This window comes from Crocodylus siamensis, chromosome 1 (assembly GCF_052110815.1).
Source record: "Crocodylus siamensis isolate JL-2025a chromosome 1, ASM5211081v1, whole genome shotgun sequence".
Taxonomy (NCBI): domain Eukaryota; kingdom Metazoa; phylum Chordata; order Crocodylia; family Crocodylidae; genus Crocodylus; species Crocodylus siamensis.
In genome coordinates, this window is record NC_143395.1 from 139,685,831 (window position 1) to 139,712,305 (window position 26,475).

Here is a 26,475-nt window from a genome sequence, read left to right on the forward strand (position 1 = left end):
TTGATTATTATATTAACTGAGTTTTTTTCTGTATTTAGTCACATTTGCCTAAAAGGTTTAAAATTTGAAATCAGGCATTTTTCAGATAAACTTTACTGTGCCACTGCACAACTTAGAGAGAGGGGTTCTACTACAGAAAGGTCTGATGAAAGCATAGTGAACTCAATGGACAGATTCTAACTGTAATGGGTTTTGGACTGTTCCCTAAATGTTGTATTTTGATGGTCACCACTCCAGGGTCACTTGCATGCAAAACAGATTTCAAGAGAAGTCTTGCTTTACTTCATGGTGCATTTCAAGCAGGGAATTTGGCATTTCTAAAGGACAGGTGTAGCTAGCAATATGTCTGTAGGTATAGGCATAAGTGCATAAATTAGAATATATTTATTTTCATTTTTTGTTCAGATCTAAACAGACCACAAACCACTACGTTTATCTTGATCTTGAAGTTTAATATATTTGATCACTTCCACTTCTTTGTTGCTTGTATGAAAGTAGGAATTATTATTCTTGATCCAAAATCAGGTGAGTGCAGCTGTAAGTATACATGCAAGATTTTCATGGGAAAGAAAAATTTTGTCTCATTTTTTATGATTCATTAATAAAAAGTATTACAGAAGAGTGGACAGTTTAGGTATTTACAGTAATGGGTTTGTTACCTGAATATAGGTACACTGCATCTCAACTCAAAAGTACTAATTAAAAGTACTCAAGTACACAGTTGACTTCAAACATGCAAGGAGTTCCACTGAAGCTGAAAGGATGACTCACATTACAAAAGTTAAGCATGCACTTATGTACTTTATTGGGTTGGAGCCTTCCCTGCCCCCAACTCTCCCACCAAGGCCAATATCAGCTTGTAGAATAGAGAAAGGAAAACAATTGGTCGTCAATGGTAGTTACAGTTTATTTTATGATTAAACATAAATGTTCAAAAGATGTATTTTAATATTACAAGGTTTTGTACACAATGTTAAGTGCTAAATAGTCTCTAGGAATGTGTTTGAAAGAAACCACTCTATATCACAATGTAGGGATTCCCTACAGGCACCTGCTAGGTACTCCCAGGTGATAAGTGGCTGTTAGAGAACACCTTACAATATCCAAGTACAGTGCATCAATAATTTTGCAGAAGCAAACATGCATAAACCTTGTGTACCCCTTCACTTGTGGTCTTCTGATGAGCCAAACAGATTAGTATATTAATAGAAAGTAGTGATCTTACATTGCATCTCTACACTTTTACAGTGCTTCCAGGCATCACTAAATACTCAAAATGCTAAATGTCAGTGTCCTTCAGGCTTCTATTGAAGGATGGTTTCTATTGATATTACAGAGGTATTTCTTACTAGAAAGATATTTCACCTTGTAAGAAAACATCACAGCTTGAAAATTAGAAAGAAGAATTAAAGCTGGTTTATATATTGATGTGTTACCAGATAAAAACAACTAAATTCCAAATACACCTACATGCAATTAACTGGCAAGAAAAAAGAGAGCTAGAGATACTGCGAAGATAAACATTTGATTTTGAAGTTTATGTATCCTGAGTGATGAACACTTGACAATCCAATTTAATCACCTGGGAAAACACATGGAAAATAAAACTGCTTGAGTAAGAATAAGCTCAAATGTCACATCTAGATTTATCACATCATAATGTAATTTGTGTACCTAAAGCAAAAGAAGCAATGAGTTTTTCAATCAGTAAATTCAGGGAATCCTTCTGTTTAAAATGAGGCAGAAAAAACAATCACTAAAACCACAAATAGTGACTCACCAAAATCTGGGCATGCATTGTCTTGTAACTTGTGAAATAAACTACGTCACAAGCAGACATGAATTCATCTCTTGTTTTCAACAGGATTACTTGGGGGGAAGCAATTTGGCCAAATGGCTTTGTAAAAGAAGCAACAGTATTCTCTCAGAAAAAAAAGTAGATTGGATCAGGATATGGATTATAAATTAGTTCTTTTAATTAATTCACCTAATCTCTTTTCAGACCAGTGCAATAAAACAAGTTACAGGACATATAACAGTTTTGGAGTTCTGATGATAATTTCAATTATGTCCCAAATATTTATTCAAAGCACATTTTTAATTTATCATAAAGATTAGAAACAGACAATAATGAACCTGGTGAAGAAAGAGAACCACAGGTGTGGGTATTTTTTGATAACAAAACCATTAATGGCAAAAAGTGCTAGAGACAAAAATGTTTAGTCTGTACCACTGATTCAGCCTACATAGCACAAGCTTCCCCATGCTGTTTTTGTTTCAGTTTTTATATGCCTCATCTAAAACTTGTCAGAAAAATTCTGATTTTTGGTCAAAATCTGCCCTTTCAATCAACATCCAAACAGATGTTATGATTTCAAAAGTTTTGATTAAGACAAACTGGAACAAAGGAAAATAAAAATCAAGCATTTTTTTCTTTATCCTGGCAAGAGATGTGTGTATAATCTGTGTATTATACATGTGTGTATAATCTGAATACTGCATTAAAAAATTATAAAAAAGATTCCCAGAGTAAAAAAATTGCTTAAAAAAGTTAAAGTTTCCAAGTTCCAATAATTTGGCTATTTCTGATATCATTTTCAAAAGCGAAGCACTTAAAAGAAAATAAAAGACTTAAAGACACAATTATTCTTAATCAGCCTGCCTACTACATGCAATATTCTTATCCAGGATAAGAAAGGCCAATTGTGGTATGTTAGCCTGAAAACACAGGCTCTGCATCTGACAAGATGATTCATCAGAAAATCAGCCAGCCTGCAGAAAGCAAGGCTTGCTGAAGCAATGAAGAAGGAACTCAGGAAGTATAAAGTTTGTGTACAAATTTAATCTTCTCCACCTTCATCTTAATGATTCCCACTTTCTGATCTCTGTTTTATCCCTCAGTTTTGGGGCTTGATGGTCTTTTAAACTCCCACTGCCTCTCCCATAAGTTACTAGTTCTAAAATCTTCCAGGAAACTGTATTTCCTGTATATGCGTCTCTATGTACACCTAGGGAAAAGGGGAAAAAAGATTGTTTTTCTTTGTTTACTGCAGGTCACATTGCATGTCTACAGTTATGCTTTAATGTGCAGTAGCCTATTTTACTGTGCATTGAAGTGTTGTGTAAGAAATCATGCAAATACGCTAATAAATGCTCAAAAATGCTCATAAAATAAGCTACTGCACATTAAGTGTCCCAAAAAGTGTGTGCTTTTGCTACTGCACATTAGGGCAGCCTAATGCACATTTATTTAGTACCTCACATTGTAGGTAATAAATTTAATGTGCATTAGGAAAAGCGCATTAATGAATGTGTAGATGTCCCCACACTCTGATGGGTGCTCATTTACAACAGCAACCTAAAGCTCTTACGGCCTTGGAAATTAGCATGACATACTCAAAAAAAGCATGGTGTGTTGTTACTTTAACTGGAGTGCATGAGCATCCAGGGGAACCCAATGAGTAGGTCATATAACATGATATCCAGAACTGATCATTTGCCTCTTCAATGTACTTTAGAAGGACACAAAGTGGTTCTGAAAAATCAAGCCAATAGGCTCTGAGATATAGCAGTAAGGAAGAACAGTGTTTAATGTGGAATTTTCTTTATTAAAAAAAAATGCTGTAGATTTAAGGAATCCATGACCATAATGCCAAAATAAATGCTAATAGTGTAAAGTCAGGAGCTAGATATTAGGTAATAAATCACTAAATTCACACACTAGCTAACAAAATGCCCCCTTCCAAACCCACTTTTTGAGTCCTAAATACCAGTGTTATAGACCACTGAAACTAGATTAAACATTTAATATTTTTCAAGTTTAGCCAACAGAATGCAAATTTGAGTTAAGAAGATATGTCGTAATTTGTGGTGTAGCCAGTGAAATTTAGCATCCATCATATCTGCATACATTTGGGATTTTGTATTCCGTTTACTTATCTACCCTTTTCAGAAGGCCAAACTAGTGTTTACTTAAAACAAGGGTGTTTTAAGGGAAAATCTGTAGACAGATGTAGATGTTGATTCACAAAAAATTCTAGGAGACAACCCTGCCACCTTTATATGAATAGCACAGTGACTTCAATAGGATTTGTGGTTCTGGGCCTTACAATAGCGCTTAACCTTCAGGGAAATTTTAAATGTGTGTGGGTGAGTGATAGGTCAGTCTGAAACAGATTTTTAGGCAGCTTCCTGTCCGTATTGTGTGTTTACACATGGTTTATGTTGCATCCATGATGCTATACAAAAGTGAAACAGATTGGCCCCAGGCATTACCTAGTGTCAATTAAGCTGTTAATGTCCCTCCCGGCAGAATAACTTGATCATTAGACCAAAAGGCCATCCAGTACTTCAGGATAAAACAGGAAAGTTTTGCCAGGAAAATGAGAAAAGCCAGCGGGAGGATGGGCCTTGAAATGACACTGCCTCAACTACAGCCGCAAATGCCGACTCCTTTTATTTATTCCTCTTTGGCCATGGCAGGGAACCCATTCTGCTCACTCCCTTCAGCAAGAGGAAGAGCAAAACAGACAGTTTCACTCGCAGAGGAATTGGGACTGCCCATCAAGGAAGAAATTAATGCAGCAAAGGGGAAGGAGGGGGAGAGAAGTGGGGTGGAAAGTTGTTGTTTTGTGTTTTTTTTTAAAGGCACGAAGGGAACAACCTCCTGATTAAACGGGGGTCACGTGAACGTCTCCCCTTCCCCCTAATTTCCACCCCTCTCCCCTGCCCGCAGACCCAATTCCCCGACCTGGTCCTGGACCCCCATACAGACACTGCCCTCTGTGCCCTGGCAGAGCCCCCCTCCGCCCCGCTCACCAGGTGCAGAGCCAGTGGCAGCATCAGCAAGAAGAGCCACAGATAGAGGTGGCAGCTGTTGGTGAAGGTGCTGTGCTCCGGGTCGTGGTACCAGCCGCCGGTCAGCGCCGCCCATACGCCCTGCCGCAGCAGCTGCACCGCCTGGGACACCATCGCCGCCCTCACCCGGCCCCAAAGATGCTGCGCCCGGCGCCCGCGCTGCCATGCGGGCGGGATGCTGCAAGGATTCTCCCATCATGCCCCGCGCCGCCCGGGAGGATGCCGCCCCCAGCCCTGCCGGCGCCTGCTCCCTGCTGCCGCCGCGCTGGCCCGTCCCCCCGACCCTGCGCCGGGGGAGAAGGGTGCCCGGCGCCCGGGAGGAGACGCAGCACCCCCAGCCCGCGGCCTCCGCCTTTCAAACAGCACTGCTTCTCGTGCGGGAGAATAACAAAAAGGCATCAGGCCTCTTGGGGAAGTCCTAGCAAGTAGCTTCCACGTTCCTTCACCTGAGGTTACGCAAATTGGAAGAATACACCAGTTCAGTGGACCTGTTTTTTTTTATGGGGTTTATTTGAAAAAGTGACCCCGCAGTTTCAGAAAGGAAAAGGGGGGGGGAGGGGGGAGAAGGGAAGTATCCACGGAGTGGGGGACAAAGGCAGCAGTGTTCCTGCTTAGCTCACAAGTAAGAAAGAAGGGGAAAAGTTGAACTAAAAGGCTACTAATACGAAGTGGAGACCAGGAAGTTCTGTTTTCTGCAGGAAGAAGGGAAAAAATTGAACTAAAAGGCTACAAATATGAAGCAGAGAGTAGTAGGTCCTCTTTTCTGCAGCTAAGAAGGTGCAGAGCTTGCTGCTGTGGTTTCCAAACTCCAGTCAAGATCTAAAAAGTGTTGCGTTATCTGCCAGAGGCGAGGATTTCTTAGGGAGATCTCTTTTGAGATGGGGGAGAGTTAGACCAGGTGTCAAATGCAAGGCACTCTTCATCCATGTCTTGCACTCAAAAGCTGGGATATCTCTTACTGGTCCCACTGTATAGGTGGGGTAGAGTTAGACAAGGTTCCGCATGTAGGATATTCTTCAGCAGTGTCTTGCATTGGAAAATTTGTCTAGCTCTACCCCAGGTATACAGTGAGCCGGTCTGCATGAGCTGCTGGCGGCGCAGTAGCCTGATACTACTGAACAGTAGCGTCACGTGGCAAAAACCATGCTGAGATGCTATTGCACAGTACTATTAGGCTACTCTACAGTACCATCACTTAAAAGGCATTCACTGGTGCTACTGGGCAATAACTCTGGTTACTGTGCATTTATTTAGTACTTGTACAAGTATTAAATAAATGCGCAGTAACCACTGTGCAGTAGCACCTCGTGTAGATGTGCCCAGTGGGTCCAATAAAAGGTATCACCCTAAGGAATCCTTGCTTCTTGCATCATTCCTGGACTGTCATGGCTACATCATTCTTATATTATGTGCAAAAAACTGAGTAAAGGAAGGATGGCTTTGCATTTAACAAGGGGTTAGGAGACTTATGTTATAATTTCAGTTTTTGCGATAAAGTTTTCGTATTCTTAGACCTTTGGTTTGAGCGGTACCAATACAGATGGCAAAGTCCTCCGATTTATCATAGAGAAGTACAGCTTACAAGTACTGTAGGTGAATAATAATACCTTCATTAGTCTTGCTATTATTACATTTTTGTGCATATTCTTGTTTTCCCTTATCCCCACAATAATGCAGAATATTTCCACTCCATAGAGGTAATTATTATACCAGGCATAATAACAACTTAAACAATGCTACCCTTTAACCCTAGAGACTCTATTAACTAGTTTAAACAAAAATTTAACATTTACTTTTGAGAAAGTCTTAAAGATGTATTTCCCACACAGATGCATTCCCCACAAAAAAAGTGAATAAATAGAACTGAAAAATAAGAAATAAAGATGTCCCTTAAAATAACAAAGGTGAAAACAGGATTTCAAGCATCTTCTAGGGTTTGAGGGGTTTTTTCAGTGGTGTGGGAAGAGAAGGAAGAGTCAGGAGATCAATGATAGGAGATAGACTCTGAGAGTCACAAATGAATAAACAAGAACCAAAAACAGAACCAGGAGTCAGAACCACATACCAAAACACAAATCAAGCTACGCTAATATTAAACAGTCTTCAGACTATTGCTGCAAATAGGCTAATATTGGGCCCTGTCAGCTTTTTCAGCCAGTCAGGTAGTAGACAGATACAGTCAACTTGATACATCCCAACTGAAAAATCAGACCAGGTGAGTTGATAATTAAGGTTTCTGGCTGTGTCATTATTGTCTTTTTTTGGTCTAGAATTAGGAAGTGGAGGCCTTGTTGAAGCTTCTAATGCATATAGGATATATTGCAAGTTTGTAACTGGTTAGTCTGGCTTCACCAATGACTCAAGTCTTCTCTAGTGGCCTGCCCAGGGAAGCAATGCGTATAGCCAAGGATGACATGAAAGAACAAAGAATCACTTTTCTTCTACATGCTCTTTCCTTGATGATTTCCCATTTGTTCTGTCAGAAGGACTACCTTCCTGTTGTGCCCCTTGGATGTATCTAAATAACCAGCACAGTTACTATAGTCCAGTCTGCTTACAGTAGATGATTTATAGACCTCACTGTAACAGGTTGTGTGTCTGAGGAACTGCAGACCAGCTGCAGGCAGCAAGAAATTGCTGGCTGCATGGGAGCATTGGGCCAGCTGAGGAGGATAATTGGCTGGCCCCAAAGAAGTTAAAAGGCTCCCAGGTAAGAATGCTGAGAGAATGAGTGTGCACTACCAGTAGAGGTGGTAACATTGTGCCACAGTGCTCCCTTTGGGGTCTGGGAAATGACCCTAGGGCTGAAGGTAACTGTTTTATTGTTTGTGTATGTATTTGATATATGACTTATGCTGTGTCCTGTGGGACAATTTCACGCCCCAGGCAGTATAAACCATAAATCAAATGTGTGCACAAACTATAAAACAGTTACCTCTAGCTCTGGGGTCTTTTCTAAGACCCCAAAGGAGTCACCTGGATTGGGGTGCAGCCTCTAGCCTAGTCTACCTTCTTCCTCTCCTCTCTGTGTCTCTTTCTCAGCTCTTTTCACTTTCAGTGGAAAGCTTTTTCATTGACTGATGCTTGATTTTTGCAAAACCAGCAAGCTTGGCCACAGATCTTCCAGAAATATGAAAAATAGGATGTAAGAGGTCTTTGCAGGAAGGTTATGATGTAAGTCTTCCGGCTGAGGTAATGGACATGAAATCTACAATCACCAAAAATAATCGTTTATAAAAATATCTAATGATCACATTCTCTCTCCATGTGTGCATTCTTCTCATGCAATGACTTGGATGTTCTCAGAATTGTTCAAATATCCTGGACTGCTTACTGGCAAAGAACTGGGTGACCATATAAAATGGTAATTTGTTCTATTGCCATTTGACCTTAAAACAAAACTTGCTGTTATGCTTTATCAGAATAAACTCTATTTGTAGTTCCAGAATTAAAAATTTTGTAGGTGCAGCTAAAATTTGGGATTGCATTCCTCATACTGGTAAAGGCAGGGAAAGAGTTTCTGTCTAGAATGCTGTAGATACAAAGGTTTGAATTATGTCAATGACAAGCTGAGGATCTGTATGGTTCCACATCATGATATTTAACTGGGTCTTTTTTAAGCTTTGCTTCCTAAAGAAAAATAGATATTACATTTATAAATTAGATTAAAAGTACATCAAGGTTGCACATTCAAGCATCCAGAAATTAGGAAGTGCTAAAAGTAGTTTCCCATACAAACAATTCTCTTGTGCCTTTGCATTATATTTTTATGTTTAATTAAAGTCCTTTTTGTCCTATGGTGATTTTTTGCCTCATTTAGTACAAAAGATGTACTGTGTTCAAAGAATGAATTAGAGTGATAAAGTGAGGATGGTTGTTTTCTGTAGGACCCTTGCTTCATTTGTTGCAAATGGGAAGATGTAGAAGGTTTATGGAAGCTGAATGCTAGGATAGTATGAATTCTAACTTGGCCTGTACCACAGAGTTGCTATCTGAGACTAGATAAATCATGGCTGGCCATTAATTGTTTGTTTTTTCATTTTCTAGGTGCCAACAAAAGAAATTTGGTGTCAAATTTGTAGGAATGCTGATAATTCACAACTGTAACTAAAGTCAATAAGAGTTGTGTTTTGAACCTGCAAACCACTCTAAAAATGCTGAGGGGTTTGGAAAATCATGTTTTAGTTGTCTCAAACAGGGCACCTAAAGATAATGGATATTTTTATAATTTTGGCTTTCATGTACTTGTGAATCAGCTGCACAGCTGAAAAATGGGGGCAATAATGCTAGGTAAACTTAGAGAGGTGTGCAAAGATACATTCAGTAAAGTTTATAAAACACTCAGATATGACAGTAACGGGACCATGCATTCAGTCCATGGTTGCAGAGTGGCATTAAACAAGGCCTGGAACAATATACTGAAAAACAAGAAATACTGAACTATTGATCAGCAACTAAATTAGACAGAGGTCCTATGGAAAGAAGATTGATATTGATGTAAAGATTATATCATACTGCGAATGCACAAGAGGCCAAACTGTGGTTGCAAAGGAAGCTTTAATTTAGGCATTTCCTAATTTTTTTCTGGGGACATATTCCATGACATTTATCCTGGGAAAATGGTTCTAGTAAAGCTGGAATAAAGTGATAACCAGAAGAGGTTTTGAAATTGTCAGCTAGGAATCTCCATAAGTATGCTTGCTGTGATTGCAATGTGGACATACAATATTATAGTCCAATGTTAATTTGGCATTGCTGATAAAGCATGTGGGCACTGCTTTTATTTTAGAGAAGGCTATAATGAAGAGAGCAGGAAATTTCACTTTGTGAGTAGTCTGTTCTGTTTGATTAAAGAAAAAATCCACTAGAGGGTGCCATGGGAAAATGTACATTTAATAGAGGTGCACGAACATATTGGTCTGATATCAGATCGGCACCTATATAAAGAAAATTGATCATATTGGAAATCATCCTGATGTGGCTGATAATTTGGTCAATAAATGCCCTTGCGTATGCATAGCCACAGCGTAACATGTAGGTAGCTAGAAGCACAGCCTGGCAGCTTGGAGAGCTGCGTGCAGCTGGTAAGTCTGTGGTGGAAGGGGAGGGAGTGGGGGTGGGGGGATAGATCAAGGCCTCCACAATGAGGGAGGAGTGGGGCTGGGGCTGGGACGAGTGCTGCCTAGCCAGGGTGGAGCAGGCGTGGGATGGAGTCATGGCTCATAAGGGGAGTGCAGGGGGGGAAGGGGAGGAATGGTGGCTCCTGCCACTGCATGCCTCTCATCCAAGAGCTGCTGGTCTGGTGCTCACCTGCTCATCTGGTGGCTCCCGCTGCTGTTCGCACCGCTCATCCTGGAAGACATGGGGGGGGGCCTGTGCACCTGAATCTGTGCAGGGCAAGGCAGGGCAGCGCAGGGCAAGCTGGGTCCAGGGCTATGCAGAGCTCTTTGTCAAAATAAAACAGTGGCATTTTGCACAGCCCTACTGGGCATGTGGTACAACAGTGGAACAGAGGAGCAGGTGCATGGTGCAGTCCAGGGGAGCCAGTGGCTCAACCTGGTATGGCCTATGAGTGTACAGTCCCTGCTGGTACACCACATCCCTGTACAAAACCTTCTACCCCCTTCACTGCACTGTGAGCCCATGGAGCCCGTGGGGCATTCAGTCCCCAGCCATTTGGAAGCTGGACAACCCTGACCTGAGTAATATATAAAACCTTTCTCCGTGCTGTAGCCAGTACCTCATTTGACGTAAGAAACATTACACAATTTATCAGTTCCTGCGGATTCTTTTAGATAACAGGTAAAGGTCAGTGCAGCATTTGTTTGTGTGCCTGAACACTTATATTACAACATATTTTACAGCTTTTCTAATACTGGGCAAATATGCATATAAGGGAAATAGTTATCATTACTCCACAAGTGACTTTGAGGCTTTCCTTTATATTAAAAGACAGAGGATGAGACACGAGAAAACCATACTGGATCCTTGATAATTTGTCTGCTTTTAAAAAGTACTTCACTAAAACATATCCTGTACATTTTTTTTTGGCTTTTTATCCATACAACTATAATTTGAGACAGCAGAAAACAAGAGGAGCATATGAATTATGGACTTTATGCTTTTTAAAAGGTTTGGCTGATGGCATATACTAGATAATACAGCATGTTGTTCTAGCCTCACAATTCATAGTTGCAATTTTTGTTCTGTTTAAAGATCTATAGTACTTTGGATCTAAATTACCCTTGGGGAGAGCGGGTTGGACAAGAGAGAAATAGTCATTCCATCTAAGCAGTGAGATCCCAGCCATCTAGGCAGAAGGTCCAGGAGGTCTCCCAAACTCCTGGCAAGGATGACTCTGATGCAGATAAGCTAAGAGGGCTCCACCTGCCAGCACTTACACTAGGAAATCCCAAACTCCCACAGCCAGGGGAGGTACCCCCGGGGCTGCATTAACTCCTGATCAGGTTTCCTCACACAGGCAGTGCATCTGTTACTTGTTCCTCTTCCCACCTCAAGTGCTCCTTTGTATTGAAACAGATTATACAGATGCAGATTGCCTGGCTTTGGGAACCGCTGATATGCCCTTCCTTACCAGGCACCAAAACAGGAAGGTCCACATCTGGGTAGCGCCTTCTCTGCATAAGGCTCCGCACAGGGCAGTCTGATGCAAAGGAGTCAAGGTTACAGCTGTCTGTGAAGATCCCCTCGAGCAACCCACGCACTCCTTTCCTCCCTGGGAGGGCAGTAGGTTTGCAGAATAAGCCCCTTTTCCTAAACAAGTAGGTTGGGTGGACTCAACCACTTGACAATACTCCACGTAGGTGAGGCAGGGGAAAGTCTTGCTGAGCTTCTTCAGTAGGAACCCTAAGGAGCAGGTTCAAAGATTTCAAGAGATTTGAGTAAAACTGTAAACCTCACATTAATGGAGTTGGGAGGTGCTAGCAATGCTCTCTGTTACATCGAGCCCACATAGGTTGGCCACCAGGTCACACCTATAACCCTGTGAGTTATTTTAATGAGCTCCTGTTCCCAAATGGTGCTTCTGTAAGGTTCTTCAGCATTAGCTCCTCTTCAAGGGAAATCCAGGTGTCCATGTCCACCTCCCTTTCCCCGACCCCAGCGCCCCCAGCCTTTCCTTCCCCTCCTGCCTCCCACTCCAGCAGCGCCTCCCTCACACACACAAGGGGGAGCCCCCACCGCACCACAGCTGCAGTACCCCGACCCCCACCACCCCACCCACCCCTGCCACAAGGTTTATTTTTTATTTGTATTTTATTTATTTTGTATTTATTTTGTATTTTTCATTTCTTATTATTTTTATTATTTTTTATTTTTTTATCTATTTTATTTTTTTAATTTTAAAAATTTTTTTTGACACCTCATCCCCCTTCCAACCCAGGCCATAGGGGCGGGGCTACTCGCTTAACCCCCGCCCCTTCCAGTCACGTGAATTTTTCTGACCAATCGGGGCCCGGTCAGCAGCGGGGCGGGACTTGAGGAGACTCCCTTCAACTCACCCATGGGGGCGGGGCTCCGCCCTTACCCCGCCCCTCCTGGTCACGCGCACTCATCTGACCAATCGGGCGCGGCAGTGGGCGGGGCCGCCGGCCAACCGCCCGCCGGGTCAGTTAGTCAGTCAGTTGGTGGCGTTACCTGCCGGGCGCGGTGGCGCTGGGCGGGGCGCACGGCGTGGGGCGGCTCCCCCGGATGCCCAGGCGGGAGCGCGGACGGTGGGTGCCGCGGCCCCGGCCATGGCGCTGTCGGGGGCCGGCGCAGGCGGGGGGAGCGGCGGCGCTCCCCTGTCCCACGCCGCGCCCAGCTGTACCTGTCCGGCGGCGGAGGCGGAGGAGGGAGCGCCTGGCTCGCCCGGCCTGGCCGAGATCGACTTCACGCACCTGGAGCTGCGGGAGCTGATCGGTGCGGGCGGCTTCGGCCAGGTGTACCGGGCCACCTGGCGCGGTCGCGACGTGGCGGTGAAGGCGGCGCGGCAGGAGGCAGCGGCGGCGGAGGAGAGCGAGGGCGGCGGCGCGGCGCACAGTGTGCGGCGGGAGGCGGCGCTCTTCGCCCGCCTGCGGCACCCCAACATCATCGGACTGCTGGGCGCCTGCCTGCGCCCTCCCCACCTCTGCCTCGTCATGGAGTTCGCCCGCGGCGGCGCCCTGCACCGCGTCCTGGCCGGGGCCGGGGCCCGCCGGGGACGCCGAATCCCCCCGCACGTGCTGGTCAACTGGGCAGTGCAGATCGCTCAAGGCATGCGCTACCTCCATGAGCAGGCGGCCGTGCCTGTCCTGCACCGCGACCTCAAGTCCAGCAACAGTAAGTGTCATGGGGGGGGACAGACACTATGCTTGCACTTACACACGCTCACACTTCCAAGTGACCTACAGGATGGTACATACATACTCACACTTGCCAACACACTTACACATGCCCCCTTAGGATCCTTGCCTGGGACAAGCCTGTGGGGGTGGCCTTGGCTGCTGAGTGTCGGGGGACAGCGAGAAGGAAAGAGCTGACCACCCTCACCCCCGTTCCTTGGCCCTATTGCTAGGGCCCCTTATGGTCTGCAGGTCTCATCCAGCAGCGATGCTTATCATTGAGGTGCCCCATAACAAATGCCAGCTGGTAGCTTTTGCAGGCTTACTGGTCATTGGCAGTCTCTTCCTCCGATTCAGGGAAAAGTCCCTGCCGTGGGCATGGGTGGGTCTTGAGGTGATTCAAGCCCAAGCCCTGGAACTGTCTGCAGAAGTCTTGCTGTGCTCAGGGGGGAGTGCGCTGTGGGCTGGGAGGTGGCTGGTAGTGAGAAATGCTGGAGCAGTTCTGGTGGGAAGAACCTGGGGTGGAAGAACCGGGCAAAGGGTTTTGACACTGGGCTCCTCTTGAGCATATGTTGACAACACTTTTTATAGAAGCAGGGCATTGGCTGCCATGGTTCTCCTGCTTTACCTGTGATAGTTGAGGGTGTTTAGGGCTGTGTTGGATCAGGGTTGAGATGGTCTCCTGCAGAGTTTAGATGATGACTATAGAAGATTGTTTGGATGGGGATGAGCCTGCCTCAAGCAGGGGGTTTGGATTAGATGAGCTCTGGTGCTCCTTTTCAGTTGTACTTCTCTCTGACTCTTCGGAGTCTGAAGTTATCTTGTGAATCCTGACAGCATGACTATTGTACAGCACCTTTCAAAGGATCCCACAGGACCTTTGGGTGCCATGGCGCCATGGTGGAGAATCACTGTCTTACTGCCTGCAGGGTCCACTTGGGGGACCTCACTCTTCTGCTGCCTAAGTTGTGTGCTTGTGTGTGTCTGCACACACAACCCTGCCTGGCTACATCTTGATTTCTGGGGAAACCTGGAATGCTAAAGCCAACTCTTTTCTCCCATCTTTCTTAGTCCCTCAGAATCCATCCTGTGGGCAAAATGTGTCTGGGGGCATCCTCCAGTGAGTAGGCTGACTGGCCTTACTAACTGAAACAATGAGAGAGCCATTCATTTATGAACGGTAAGATAAGTGTTATGATATGCTTACTGGAAGAGAGTGACTAGGCAAAACAGTTGGTTGAAGTACTTTGATTGGCTGAAGTGGTGGCAGCCGGCCACAAGGAGAGATGATCTTTGGAGCAGGCAAGTTTCCCTACAAAAAGCTAAATGCTGGCAATAGCGTACGCATGCAGGATGTCGGAGCCATGTTCCATTCACTGAGTAGAGCTGCTGCATTTTCAGTATCTGGTTTAGGCCTTACACAGACATCATTTCAGTATGTCAGACTCTTCATGTGACAAAGGCATTAGTAACAGGTGCAAGGTCTGCCTCTGAAAATTTACAGTATGTATTCAGACATGGTACTTAAAAAGGTATCTTAATTCCTATATAACAGGTGTGTCAAACATGGCCCACAGGCCAGAGCTGGCCTGTGGAGCCGTAGGATTTGGCTCATCGGTTGCTGAACAGACCCCATGCTTCAACCCCTGCACCACTGAACCCTGTCCTGTGCACACTGCACATAGCACAGGAGGCTGGCAGGGGTGCGGGAGGGCATAGGCAGCCCATACCTTGGACTTCTTGTGCCATGTGCAAGGTCAGGTCCAGTCTGTGCATCCTGTGCTGGCCCCACATACTGCATGCACAGTGAGCCCTGTACTGCTCCCCCACTCCTCCCCCATGCTGCTCTGGTGGCCAGCATGCCCTGCATTTGGTGAAGGGGCTGGACTGCTGGTGCTGCTAGGAGGCTTGGTCCAGTCTGACCTGCAGACCAGCCTAGCAATCCTCATCTGGCCCTGGAGGATGAATGAATTTGACATCCCAGCTTGTATTATGTGATCTAATAAAACTTGTTGTGTTGGGGAGAGGGGAGGAAAAGGGTTTCCTGAAATCAGACCTAAGCTCTGAACGCTAGGATTGATTCTTTCAGAATCTAGGTCTGATTTTTAGGAAATGCTTTTCCTAAAATTTCAAGGCAGATGGACATTTGTTAGTTGTGTGGTCAGTGTTCCTCCCTCCTCTATGTTGTGTAGTTGCTTCAGCTGGCTGCTTGTCTGATCTGAATCTGCATGAAACAGTGTGAGACAGTCATACAAGTTGTTTGAGTTGCATGAGCAAGACACCTACAGCTAGCTGTTTCCAGTGTTGCTCATGCCACTAATGTTCATGTTTAACACCAGAGGTAATAGAAGGGTCTGTTGCCTTGGAGAGCTCTTTAGAAGGAACAGAAAATACCTGCAACTACCTGTGATGCTCTGCCAAAAGAAAAGAAAGAAGCTGCTGAAGTGCATTTTCGTTTGGTTCTGCTTAAGGTCAGCACTTTGTGGTTCAATAGTATCAAGCACAGGTGATAAACCTGCCAATAACAACAACTTGAGCTTCATTTATCACAGGAGGTGATCATTGATCAGTACATTCTTTGTGAGTACCAGGTCTATACCAGGTCAAGGATATGGCAGGATTTCAGATACTTCTCACAGTTAAGGGAAACTGTCTCACAGTTAAGGGAAAGTAATTAATGTAGACGGTCAGGGAGCATATAGTGGCATTCCATTACTACGCTAATGCGTTTTTGTTGTTTGAATTAAATTCATAACATTATCTACGTGAATCTGAAAGGAATGTGCCACTGGAACAAGTAACCTTTGTTATAAGGCTAACGAAATGAAACAGGCACATTTATATGGGGTGACTCCTACTTGGAGGTACCCATCCTATTTGAGTTCTTACCTATAACAATGCAAGTATACAAAACAAAAGATGTTTAAAGATGAAAATAATATACCTTTATCACTTTGTGTGCGTGCATGTGTATGTTTTACAAAGTCTTACCTCCCAGATGTGGATAGCTGTGGTGAGGAGAGATGAGAGACACTATTGTCCTGTTCTTGGTGTCCTATAAAATCTCTTGTCAGTTAACAATCCAAGCTTTTGTTTAACACCCCTTTCCACCTCCCAGAAAGACAGACCCAAGTTTTCCAGGTAGATTTTTCCTTTAACATAGAATCAAGATTAAAAAAGGACTTAACCTTTCTGTAACATAAAAGAACCCTGAAGAAACCACATTTGTTTTTGACACAGAAGTAATTGGCTGGAAAGTGGTACCAGTCTGACATTTTAAAGAAAATGTAAATGTTGTAACTGGCAACATTGCAATTAGGCTGTCAGTATCATCTTAACTGTGTCTCTCAATTATAACCTGAGTCTAATAAACCTAGGTCTTCCCTAACTATTGTACAGGTTTGTTAATGTTCAAGGTATTTTGTTTCTAGTCATTTAATGAAACTGGAAAGGGTGATTGTTTATCTAAGTCTGGTTCTCAGTTACGTGATGGGAGAGACACAGAAAGTAAAGGATGTACCAATTTTACTTGCTTAGTCTTCACAGGGAATCAAGTCACTTGCCCATGGGCAAGTGACTACATATGAAGACAGGGGAGATCTGGGTTTATAGAAGCCTTGTGGGGACTTGCCAGGGCCTTGTCTAGGCTAGAATTTTGTACGAGTCTGGTCTGGTTTAGGTAGTACATAATATCCTTCATGTTCAAAATCCTGTTCTAAGCCAGGCTATGATTTGTCATTCCGGTTTTGATTTTTAGAGTATTCATTATCTGCATGCACTTAAAGAAAAAGGCCTGTGTGTTCTTAATACAGGTTTTAGGAAGTTTTATGGGGGAACTTAGAGTATCTTGCTTATACTAATGGTGAAAATCTTGAAGTTTAAGGGGTTTCCCCCAAACTTTTGATATCGGGGTGGGTGCATTCACTTTTTTTTTCTGGATTAAAATTGGCAGCATGCTTCACTCTTATACCCAAAATGATGTGTGTGGGTATAGTGTGTGTAATAGATTGTTGGTGGCGGCAATCCCTGGATTTGAGGACTATCACTATCCTAGGTCATTTATGGGTCTTGAGGTGACTTAAGAGTCCAAGCCTTGAGCCCCAAACCCATCTGCAGAAATTGCAGATTTTTCTGTAGGGGAGAGTAGGCCATAGGCTAGAATTGCTCTTGTTTTCCTTCCTCTGTTCTCTCTTCGCTGCTTTGAGAGTAATATACATTGATGCAAATAAAATGCAACCTTTTGGCCCTGCGGGCTAAGTGATGTTGGGTTGGTGTTGGGTTAGTCTATGAGCCAGATCTCATTAGTGGGCCTCATCATGCAGTGCTAGCTCAGTTGGGCTCTAATCCTGTCATGGTGGGCCAGCATGCCCAGGGTACTATCCAGCCCACTTCTTCACAGTACACTCATGTGCTCCAGTACACACAGGTGCCCCAGCATACCCTTTGGGGTCAGTGGGTGAAAGGAATCAAATGCACAAACTGAAGAATAAAACCACAGGCCATGGAGAGCCCAATGTAATATAAAATTAGAAAGACTGAAATTGGGACCTTTTTAAAAAGCAGAATGAAGAAACATGGTGCAGTATGGCACATACTGTGTTAAAGAAACCTGCTTCTGTCTGGGTTAGGTCCAGGTAGATAAGGAAGAAAAGATGAAAATTTTCTGTGGCCTGGCATTTCCCAAAGTTGGCTCCTAGCAAGGTAACTCAAATTTTGGACCTAAGAATCTTTAAAAGTAGTGAAAGAGAGGAGCGTTCAAAAGATGACCTCGGGAGCTCTTGTAAACACCTCTGTTCCTTTTGAACTTCACAGAATTCTTTTTTGTGTGTTTTCTTGGTTCTCATTGCAGAGGCTCTTGGTTTTCAGTAGGTTAAATTCTGGTCAACTTTCACACTTTTTTTAGGGCTGCCTGTTTCTGAATTTGTGAGCTGTCTTGGGTATGGTAGGCACAACCAAACTCAGAGCTCCCTTTCAAAACTGTTAAATTCTTGAGTCACTGGGGCAAGTGGGGTTTGTTTGTGTGCCCTCTCTTGACTGTTAGAAGATGGAAGATGTTTCAGGGGTCACAAACAAACAATAGCATCTTTTTTTTTTTTTTAAATAACAGGTCCTTAATGTCTAATTGTGTTCTGATGTGAGTTTATAATAAAAACATTGCAACGATGTTTTTGTGCCCTTAAGAGAGAGACTTTCTTTAGCTTTAAGTCTTAATTAACTATTTTTGCCTGGGAATGAACTCAGAGTGACATATAATGAAAATTAATATAGCTACTCATCGCCCTCAAAGGAAAGACCTAGGTAGGTACTGGTTGAGTTGGCAAGGAAAACATTGTATTTTCTCACATAAAACATGCCCCCAGTTCTTGGAAGGCTATTTTTTTTAAAGATTTTTCCAGAGGCATAGCCCACTCTGTGATAAGGAGTAAATCCTCCTGGGAACATAAGATGCTGACAGACATGGGGAAAAAAAAATGAAAAACAGCTCTTTACTGGAAGAGAAATCACGTCAGTTTGATCTAGTTTCCCAACATCTGTGTAGCTCATGTGCTTTTGAGAGGCTCTTTAGCTCTTTTATCTGATAGCTGATCCAATCAGCTATTAGATAAAAGTGCCAGAAAGCCCCGCTGAAGTGCATGCAGACTCTGGGGAGCTAGGTCAAACTGATGCGATTCCATTTCTGGGCATGTGCTGTGTTTGGCACAGGAATACACCAAGCTGAAAGTAAAGCAATGGGTTCCCTCCCCGCTCATAAGCACTCATAGGCTGTGTCTAGATGTGTGGACATTTGGTTCCCCAGGGACAGCTAGCGGTGGCACACCTTGTGACCCCCGCTAGTTGTCCTTGGGGAATGCCTGTTTCATGTGTGCTCTTGTGTACAGTAAGTTACCCTGGGTGGGGTCGGGGAGGCTGGGGCCAGCACTGGGCCCCGCAGCAGCCTGTCCTGGGGACCTTCTGGGGCTGCAACAGTGGTGATCCTGCCATGAGGAGTCTGGTCAGCAGTGGATCACAGCTCTAGCTTGCCAGCCTTTGGCTCTGGGTCTCTCCTTTTTTTTTTTTTTTTTTTTACTTGGGTTTTTTTGACCCCTGGATATCCAGAAAAACCCTCTGCACTGATTGCTTGCAGCATGGAGAACCACTGATCGTGCAGTATGTGGCACAGCAGGCGTGTCTGTGGCGCCATATACAGCATGGCCACACTCATCTGGACATGACCCTAGTGTCCAGGGAACATGGCATTAGAAGGTTCCTTGTGCCAGCTGCCTTGCCAGGTCTGTCCCTAGGTTTGCCTGGACACTGTTCCTAGGAGGGCTTGCTCTTTGCCTCAGTGGTCTGAGGGTTGAGCCTCAGACCATTGCAAGGGCGGTAGCAAGATTGTCAGTGCTTTACCTCAAGCAGTTCTTTATGCAAGCTCCTGTAAATCAAGTGTCCTCTGTGCATTGTAAGCCTTGTCAAAGATGCTGTGTATCAGTCGCTCACTGCTTCAGGCACAAGCTACAGTCCTCGGCCAATAGCTATGGCTTTGACAGGGTTAACATGGGATCCTTGCATTTTGGCAGCTACATAGCATGCAGCATCTCCAGGCTTGCTTTTCCAGCCAAACCCCTCCCCAAAATACAAACCCCAAACAGCTTACCTGCTTAAAACATGCCCCTTCCCCTCCATTTTGGGGGAGCTGACTTTGGGGTGCATGTTGTATGTGAAGAAATATGAACTAAAATATCTCTGAAACAGAACTTGAGCCATCCTGCAGCTAGGAACTTATTAAAATACAGTAATAAGAAGCAAAGGCATGGTTTGTTTGATTTTTGAAATCTTTATGCCTTTATCCCTTAACTTTCCTTTTCTGCAATGGTTGTATTACCCAATCTGAAGTGCTTTGAAGTAAGTTGAATAAAGACTGTAAAAAAATCAATACGGTTTATTTTGCAGAAAACACTTCAGAATGCTGTTCTAACACAGTACACTAGGTGCAGATTTCACTTGACTTGGTGAAGTAGCATCCATTTCTAACAACTTGAAAAATTAGTCTTTCCTGAGGGGGGAGATCTGTTCTAAGGGAAAGGCCTGTTAAAGTAAAAAATTGTGTGCGTGCTTGCTTTCTCTTTCTTATTTGTGTATTGTTTGTAAAATTGAGTTGCTGTTTGAATGAATGCTTTGCCTTGCTTTTCTTCTGAGCTTTTCTCAAGCTTTTTTTTTTTCTGATTCGGTATACAGGGGTCAGCAACCCCTGGCACATGTGCCAAGCATGACATGCAAGGCCATTTTGCTTGGCATGCCACCACCAGCCCCAGCTCTGTGTAGCTGCTGCCAACCATGGAGCCCAGGCTGCTCCCAGCAGGCGGCTCAGAAGCTGCAAGCCTGCTCCAAGCAGCCTGCTCCATGGCTGGCAGCAACTACCCAGAGCCAAGGCTGGGTGCAGCAATGAGGCTGCAAACAGCTGCGCCAGGCTTGGGCATTAGCTCTGTACCAGTGCGTGCACCTTGAAGCGGGCAGTGGGTGGGGCCTGAGGCAGCGCAACCCCAGTCTCCCCCACTCCTGGCACAGAGCTGATGACTGGGGTGAGGCAGCGCAGCCCTCCTGCAGTCTGCTCTGACGTTGCATGCACAGTCACCGCCAGCATGGAGCTGATGCTAGAGCTATGGAGCCCGGTGCAGCTGTTGGCAGCCTACCTACTGCTTGCTGCAGCTGCCCAGAGACCAGGCTGCCTACAAACAGCTGCATGGAGCTCCGGAGCCCAATCATCAGCTCTGTGCTGGCAGCAGGGGAGAGGCCGAGGTTGTGCTGCCTCAGCCCCCCCGCACTGCCCCCCCCCATGCATGCAGCTGTTTGCAGACTCCCAGCTGCAGCCAGCCCCAGCTCTGGGTAGCTGCTGCCAACTACTAGTTTATTTCATACACTATTTCTCTAGAGGTCACAAGTGTCCTGAGAATGAATAATGTTCTAGCTGATTTCTCTTATGTAGGTTGAAGACACAACTGCTATAGACTGAATTTGATTTATTCACCTTTTAAATGTTGCAGTGTCTTTGACCTTCATTTACATCTAGTGTAGATACTAACAAGTGAAGATAAATTGAAAATGCACATATACATCATTTAAAATAAAGGGTGTTCAAGTGTATGGTATTTCCTCATAGTACTGACACTGAAAAGCAAAGATGTTTAGTTAAAACAGCATGTCACATGCAATAAAGCTAACTTCCAAGAATTAGTTGACTATCAGAACAACAATACAACACTAATGCCTACTGTAACACACTTTCATTTAGCACTACTGTTGCCATTGGTATGAGAATCAAAGGTTATGTTTAGATGCACAACTTTAATGCTGATATATTAGTTTTTATTTAGAGAGGATTGCATTTTGCCCCTTTTGTCTCCTTGCCCGACTCTTAAAAATAAAATCTTGCTCCGATTGTTATTTTGGCTTTACTTGCTTCCCTGCCCCAGTGATTGCCCCATTTTTCTTGTAACATATTTTCACATCTAAAGTCACAGGGGAACTGTTTTACTGCTGTAACTGTAAATTTCTTTGCTCTGGCTATATCTTGGAACCTCACCAGTCGGGTTTCTTCATGGAACTTGCTCTCACCAAGGTTCCCAGTGGCTGCCTCTTGGCAAAAAGCAGAGTCCAATTTTAGCCTTTCTGACAACTTCTGATTGTAATCCCTCTGGAAAGAAAATGATTGCACTTTGGAGCTTTTAATTTGTGGTCACATTACAGTTTATCGTACTATATTTTGGACACTGATATTTACAATAAGCATTAAAATACTATTAAATATTTAAATAACTTTTATACATGGCTATTAGGAGTATCAAGTCAGATTTTTAAAACTCTTTAGCCTCCTAAAGATGTAGATAAATGCCTAGTGGGATTATTTTTTGTAGAACCATTCATGTCTCAAATTCACTTTTTTAAAATTGAAAGTATGTGCTTAAATAGTTTTGAAAATTCCTATTTACCTTTAAAATACGGCCTATTTCTTTAGCTAGACCTCTGGAGTGTGTTGAGAACTGACCTTAGCTTTTGTGAAATGAAAAGTATGCTTATTTAAGTATAATAACCAACAGCTGTTGATGCTGGGAGATTTGGTGGAACTTTGGAAAAAAGTGAGAGAGATCTTCATTGGTTTTTCCAGTTATAAATTTTATTTCGTACCTTTGATCACCATTGCAAGCATCGTGAATTTTTTGAATAAAGAAATTCAATTGAAAGGTTAGTTTATGAGTTGTAAAGAGCTGAAAAGTAACATTCAAGCCCTCAAATTGTTTCTGGAACTTGAATGCCAGTTTGTGGCTACTTCAACTTTAGAAGCTAAAGCTAATGGGTTTTTTTTGTTTGCAGTTTGTCAGTTTCTTATCTAGAAATGTTTCAAGCTCCCATGTAGGAAGTTTGAACTAAAATGGCTTTGTACAATAGGTGTTTGTAAAATTTACAGAGTAAAGTTAAAAGCCTATGGACTTTCCTCTTTCTGAAGCTAATTCTAACTCCTGAAGTTAATGATGATTCCAAAAAGGGGAGGGGGGAGGGATGGGATGTTTTAAGCACTTAATTATTTGTATTTCAAAAAGTAGAACTAGCAGGCATAACAAAATGGATTTCAACAAACAAACTGAAACATGCTGTCATTAATTTCTGTTTAACTTCAATGCTTAGGTTTACTGTATAAGAATAGTAAGAAATGTCATGACTTTTAGCATTAATGAAAGCAAAATTTTAAATTAAACTCTCTTAGGGTTTCACCTGGAATCCTAAAATACTTACTCACCTTTGCTTTCTTCCGACATGCATTGCTTTTGCTGCAAGTTTGTGCCATATCTTTATGCATGTAAAATCACAAAAATACTCCCTCCCCTCAAGTTGCCTCTAAAGTTGAAGCTTTTATGTTCAGGGTCATAGCTCCAGTTAAATCAGTTGCAGACATGCCAATGTTGGCAGTATAATCATGCTTTGTTCTCTTCATAGCTACTGAAATCTGTGTTTTGGCAGGTGTGCTTTTAACTCAGGCCTGATAAGCCAACCCTCCCCCTCTGTTTCTCAAAAAAATGTAATGCAATAGTTATGCTTGCTATAGTTCATTATTAGACAAGTAAAACAATCCTGGAAATCATTCAAAAAGCTTTGCATTTATAATTAAACTCTTGACTTGCTGACTTGAAGATCAGATTGTAACATTATTTTCAGAACTTGTATGACTGACTGCAATATAATCTGGAAGGCTCACCCTGCTGGAAAGGGATGGAAAGCTAGAGGCAAATAAATAAATAGAACATAGGTGTTTAGTAACTCTCCTTACTTCAGGCACTTAATGCAGACTTACTGTTGGCCAAGATTTGAAGCAACTTCTGCACTACAAACACTGGGTGACTGCAGCTCAATTCTACAGAATCCTAAATTAATTTTTTTTAAAGAATGTATTCAGGCCTTATTAATGATAGACTTTTGTAAATGTGAACCTAGTGCACTCTTGTTTTCCAAAGTCCATGGAAAGATGCATATGAAATGCTACTTTTGCATGTAGGAGGCTGTCTGCTAGGACCAGGAGACAGCTCAAGGGCGGAAGGCAGGGGACCCATTGCAGCTTGCCTTCAGGTTGCCTTGAGTCTTTCTACCACACTAACTATCAGTGATCCAGAAATGGAAAAAACTTTATCCGTTTATGAAAAATATTTTTTCTGGAGTTAAAATTTAAACAAATCATCAAAAGGTGATTTTTAGAAAACATTTTTTCCTTTAAAAATTATTTTTAACTTTAGTTTAGGTCTTATATTTTCAACTGCAAATTTAATGTAATCTGTTACAATTATCTTGCATTAAGTAAATACATTTCAAAGAAACTCAAATCACCAAGACAGGAGGAGACCTGGGTAAGCATCAGGATCTCACTTGTTGAAATGTTCAACTTTTAGTACAGTACAGTTATAGTGCTGTAGCTGTGATGATCCAGAGAATATGATAGAAGCAATGTTTAGTTAGTAATATCTTTTATTGGACTGTCTTTATTGGAAGAGATGTTGAACAGGCTTTTGGGCACAAAGTACCTTTCTGCAAAAAGAAGAGTAGGCCTGAGGCTTTTAGAGATTTTTGAAGTTGCTGAAGGAAATTCTCACTTATTGTGTTTCTAGATGCCCTTCACATTATTTGAATGGATAACTTCCCTTTGATATGAACTGACTCAAATATAAAAACTTTGGCCAAAGTGATTTTTAGATGCTAGTTAAGTACAAGTTAACACTAAAGTTTTTTTTGGTTTTGTTCTTTTATGGGCAGTATTTTTTCTCGCGTCTTGGTTGTATGAAAGGCAAACAAGCAAAAGGGAGAAGAAGAGAATGTTTAAAAGAAGAATAGAAAAGTATAGATGTGTGGGAATATAAAAAATTATAAAAGAAATTCCCTAGGCCAGTGATTCTCAACCAATGTGCCTTGTAGTGCCTTGAACTCCTTTCAGGGGTGCATCAGGGTGCTACACAATACTTGCACTGTCAAGCGTGCAAATATGTTTCACAAGATAAACTTAGATTTCAAACAGAAATCTATAGCGTTAAAATTATTTTGACATGTCTTTTTGAGTTCTTTGCAATAGAAAACTGCTCTCTTCTATTTTTTCCACTCATTTTTTGACTCTGAAAACTTGAGAACTAATATTTTTCCAATGGTTGTCTCAAAGCTAAAGAAGTTGATAACCACTGCTGTAGACAGATACATAACCAGGATTGATTGTGTTTTTTAAACTGTTTTCAAATTGAGTTTCTTTTTGGTTACTAATATCAGCATAATGCAGAATCTCAGAAATGGCATGTTAGTGATGTAACATGTAAACATGGAGTTTTAATAGAAAAACTATGAGGTGCCACTACATTTACAAAATGTAGAATGTTTGTTATTCAAGTTTATTGTAATAATTTGACTGAGAGCTTTAACACTTCCATTTTATGAATGCATTATATTTGTATTTTAATGAATTGCTATTTGTGGTTCATCCTCCCAGGCATAATATAAATTTAAAAAAAAAAAGGGGGAAAAAAAACCCTGATGTTCCAGCTATCTCAGCGACAGATAATATCCCACCTCCTTGTGCTGTCCTCAGTAATCTATGTAAAGTACTTAATTCTGTTAACTATTGTCACTTAACCACTACGGCATCTTTGGGCATTTAAAGAAGTAAAGGGTAGAGGGTTGATGGATACAAAGAGTACTGAAGTTGTAGCTGATACTTCATCTAATTTTATACTACTGACATTTTCTTTTCTTATCCCTTTTCCATGCCGATCCCACATAATCTAATGATTCTGCCCCAGCTATTCAAAGTTATTGATCATTTTTCCTTTCTTTAATGGGACAGTATATATAGGACAGTTCTTGCAATCAAGGGCTTTTCTTAGCTAGTTTCCTCAAGTTTTATCTCTGCAGTTGGTAGTACCTTTGTTCAGACTTCTTCTTATGTGTGTGTATTTATACTATTATATATAGTATACTTTATATAATTCCACATGCCCAGATCCAGCTGTGTGCCAGGAGGACCCCCCCATGCCCTGGTGTGATCATAAGACACATTATGTTATGTTGACAGAGAAATTGGGTAGGAGGGAGCAGCAGTTAATGCTATCACAACTCCCCTGCTGCCAGGTTTTCAGGCACCCCTTAGGGAGCCCTGTAGACCTGAGATGACACAACCACCTCTGACTTTAGAGAGGTCCTTGGTTACAGTAATGGCTGGAATAAAGCAAGCCTCTGTTTCCACTGGTGACAAGCCAGACAGGAAGATCAGGCTGAGGGTGCGGGTGCTTTTTCATGTTGTGTGGTGAAAATGTGTCATAGGTGCCTGCTGCCTAGAGCTGTTTTACCTTCTGAATGCACAACATCGTTAGGCTCTAGTCCTGCACAGGGTATCACTATAAAAGTTCCTCTTGAGCCTCAACCACATGATTACCCAGTTGGGTGAAATGATTCACTAGAACTGAAAGGTGGAATAGTGTATCAGTCTCTTGGGCAGTGATTGTAAGATGGTGGAGGAAGAAATCATAGGGTGCTTATACATGTGTTTCAGGGAAGGGGGGAGGGCTGACGCTTTAATTAAAGTGTCTGGAGCATCATGTGCATCAGCATCCCTGTGCTGAAAAATGGCGATGGGGTAGACTTAAAGCTCTTCAAACGAGCTTTAGTTAAAGCATCCAAAGTGGCCTGCTGCCATTTTTCAGCACAGGGATGCTGATGCATATGACACTGGAGTCTGCTCCAATGTGCTATAATTACAGCACATATATAGGTGCCCATGGACACCACTGAGAATGGG

The 26,475-nt window shown here is 42.8% G+C and overlaps 2 protein-coding genes across 3 annotated transcripts in view; one reads left to right on the forward strand and one right to left on the reverse strand.

Annotated features, from left to right (window-relative positions):
* PCNX2 (pecanex 2) overlaps positions 1-4,971 on the reverse strand; it is a 269,742-nt gene extending 264,771 nt beyond the window's left edge. Inside the window, exon 1 of the mRNA XM_090044227.1 lies at positions 4,819-4,971. Within this exon, the coding sequence (XP_089900353.1) occupies positions 4,819-4,971 (153 nt within the window). The remainder of the gene's footprint in view (positions 1-4,818) is intronic.
* Positions 4,972-12,446: 7,475 nt separating this feature from the next.
* Positions 12,447-26,475, forward strand: part of MAP3K21 (mitogen-activated protein kinase kinase kinase 21) — a 54,868-nt gene continuing 40,839 nt past the window's right edge. Inside the window, exon 1 of one of the 2 annotated variants that reach the window (XM_090044250.1) lies at positions 12,447-13,176. In XM_090044250.1, coding sequence (XP_089900376.1) covers positions 12,612-13,176 — 565 coding nt within the window. In that variant the 5' untranslated portion in view covers positions 12,447-12,611. The remainder of the gene's footprint in view (positions 13,177-26,475) is intronic. The other variant, XM_090044241.1, reaches the window with a different exon arrangement.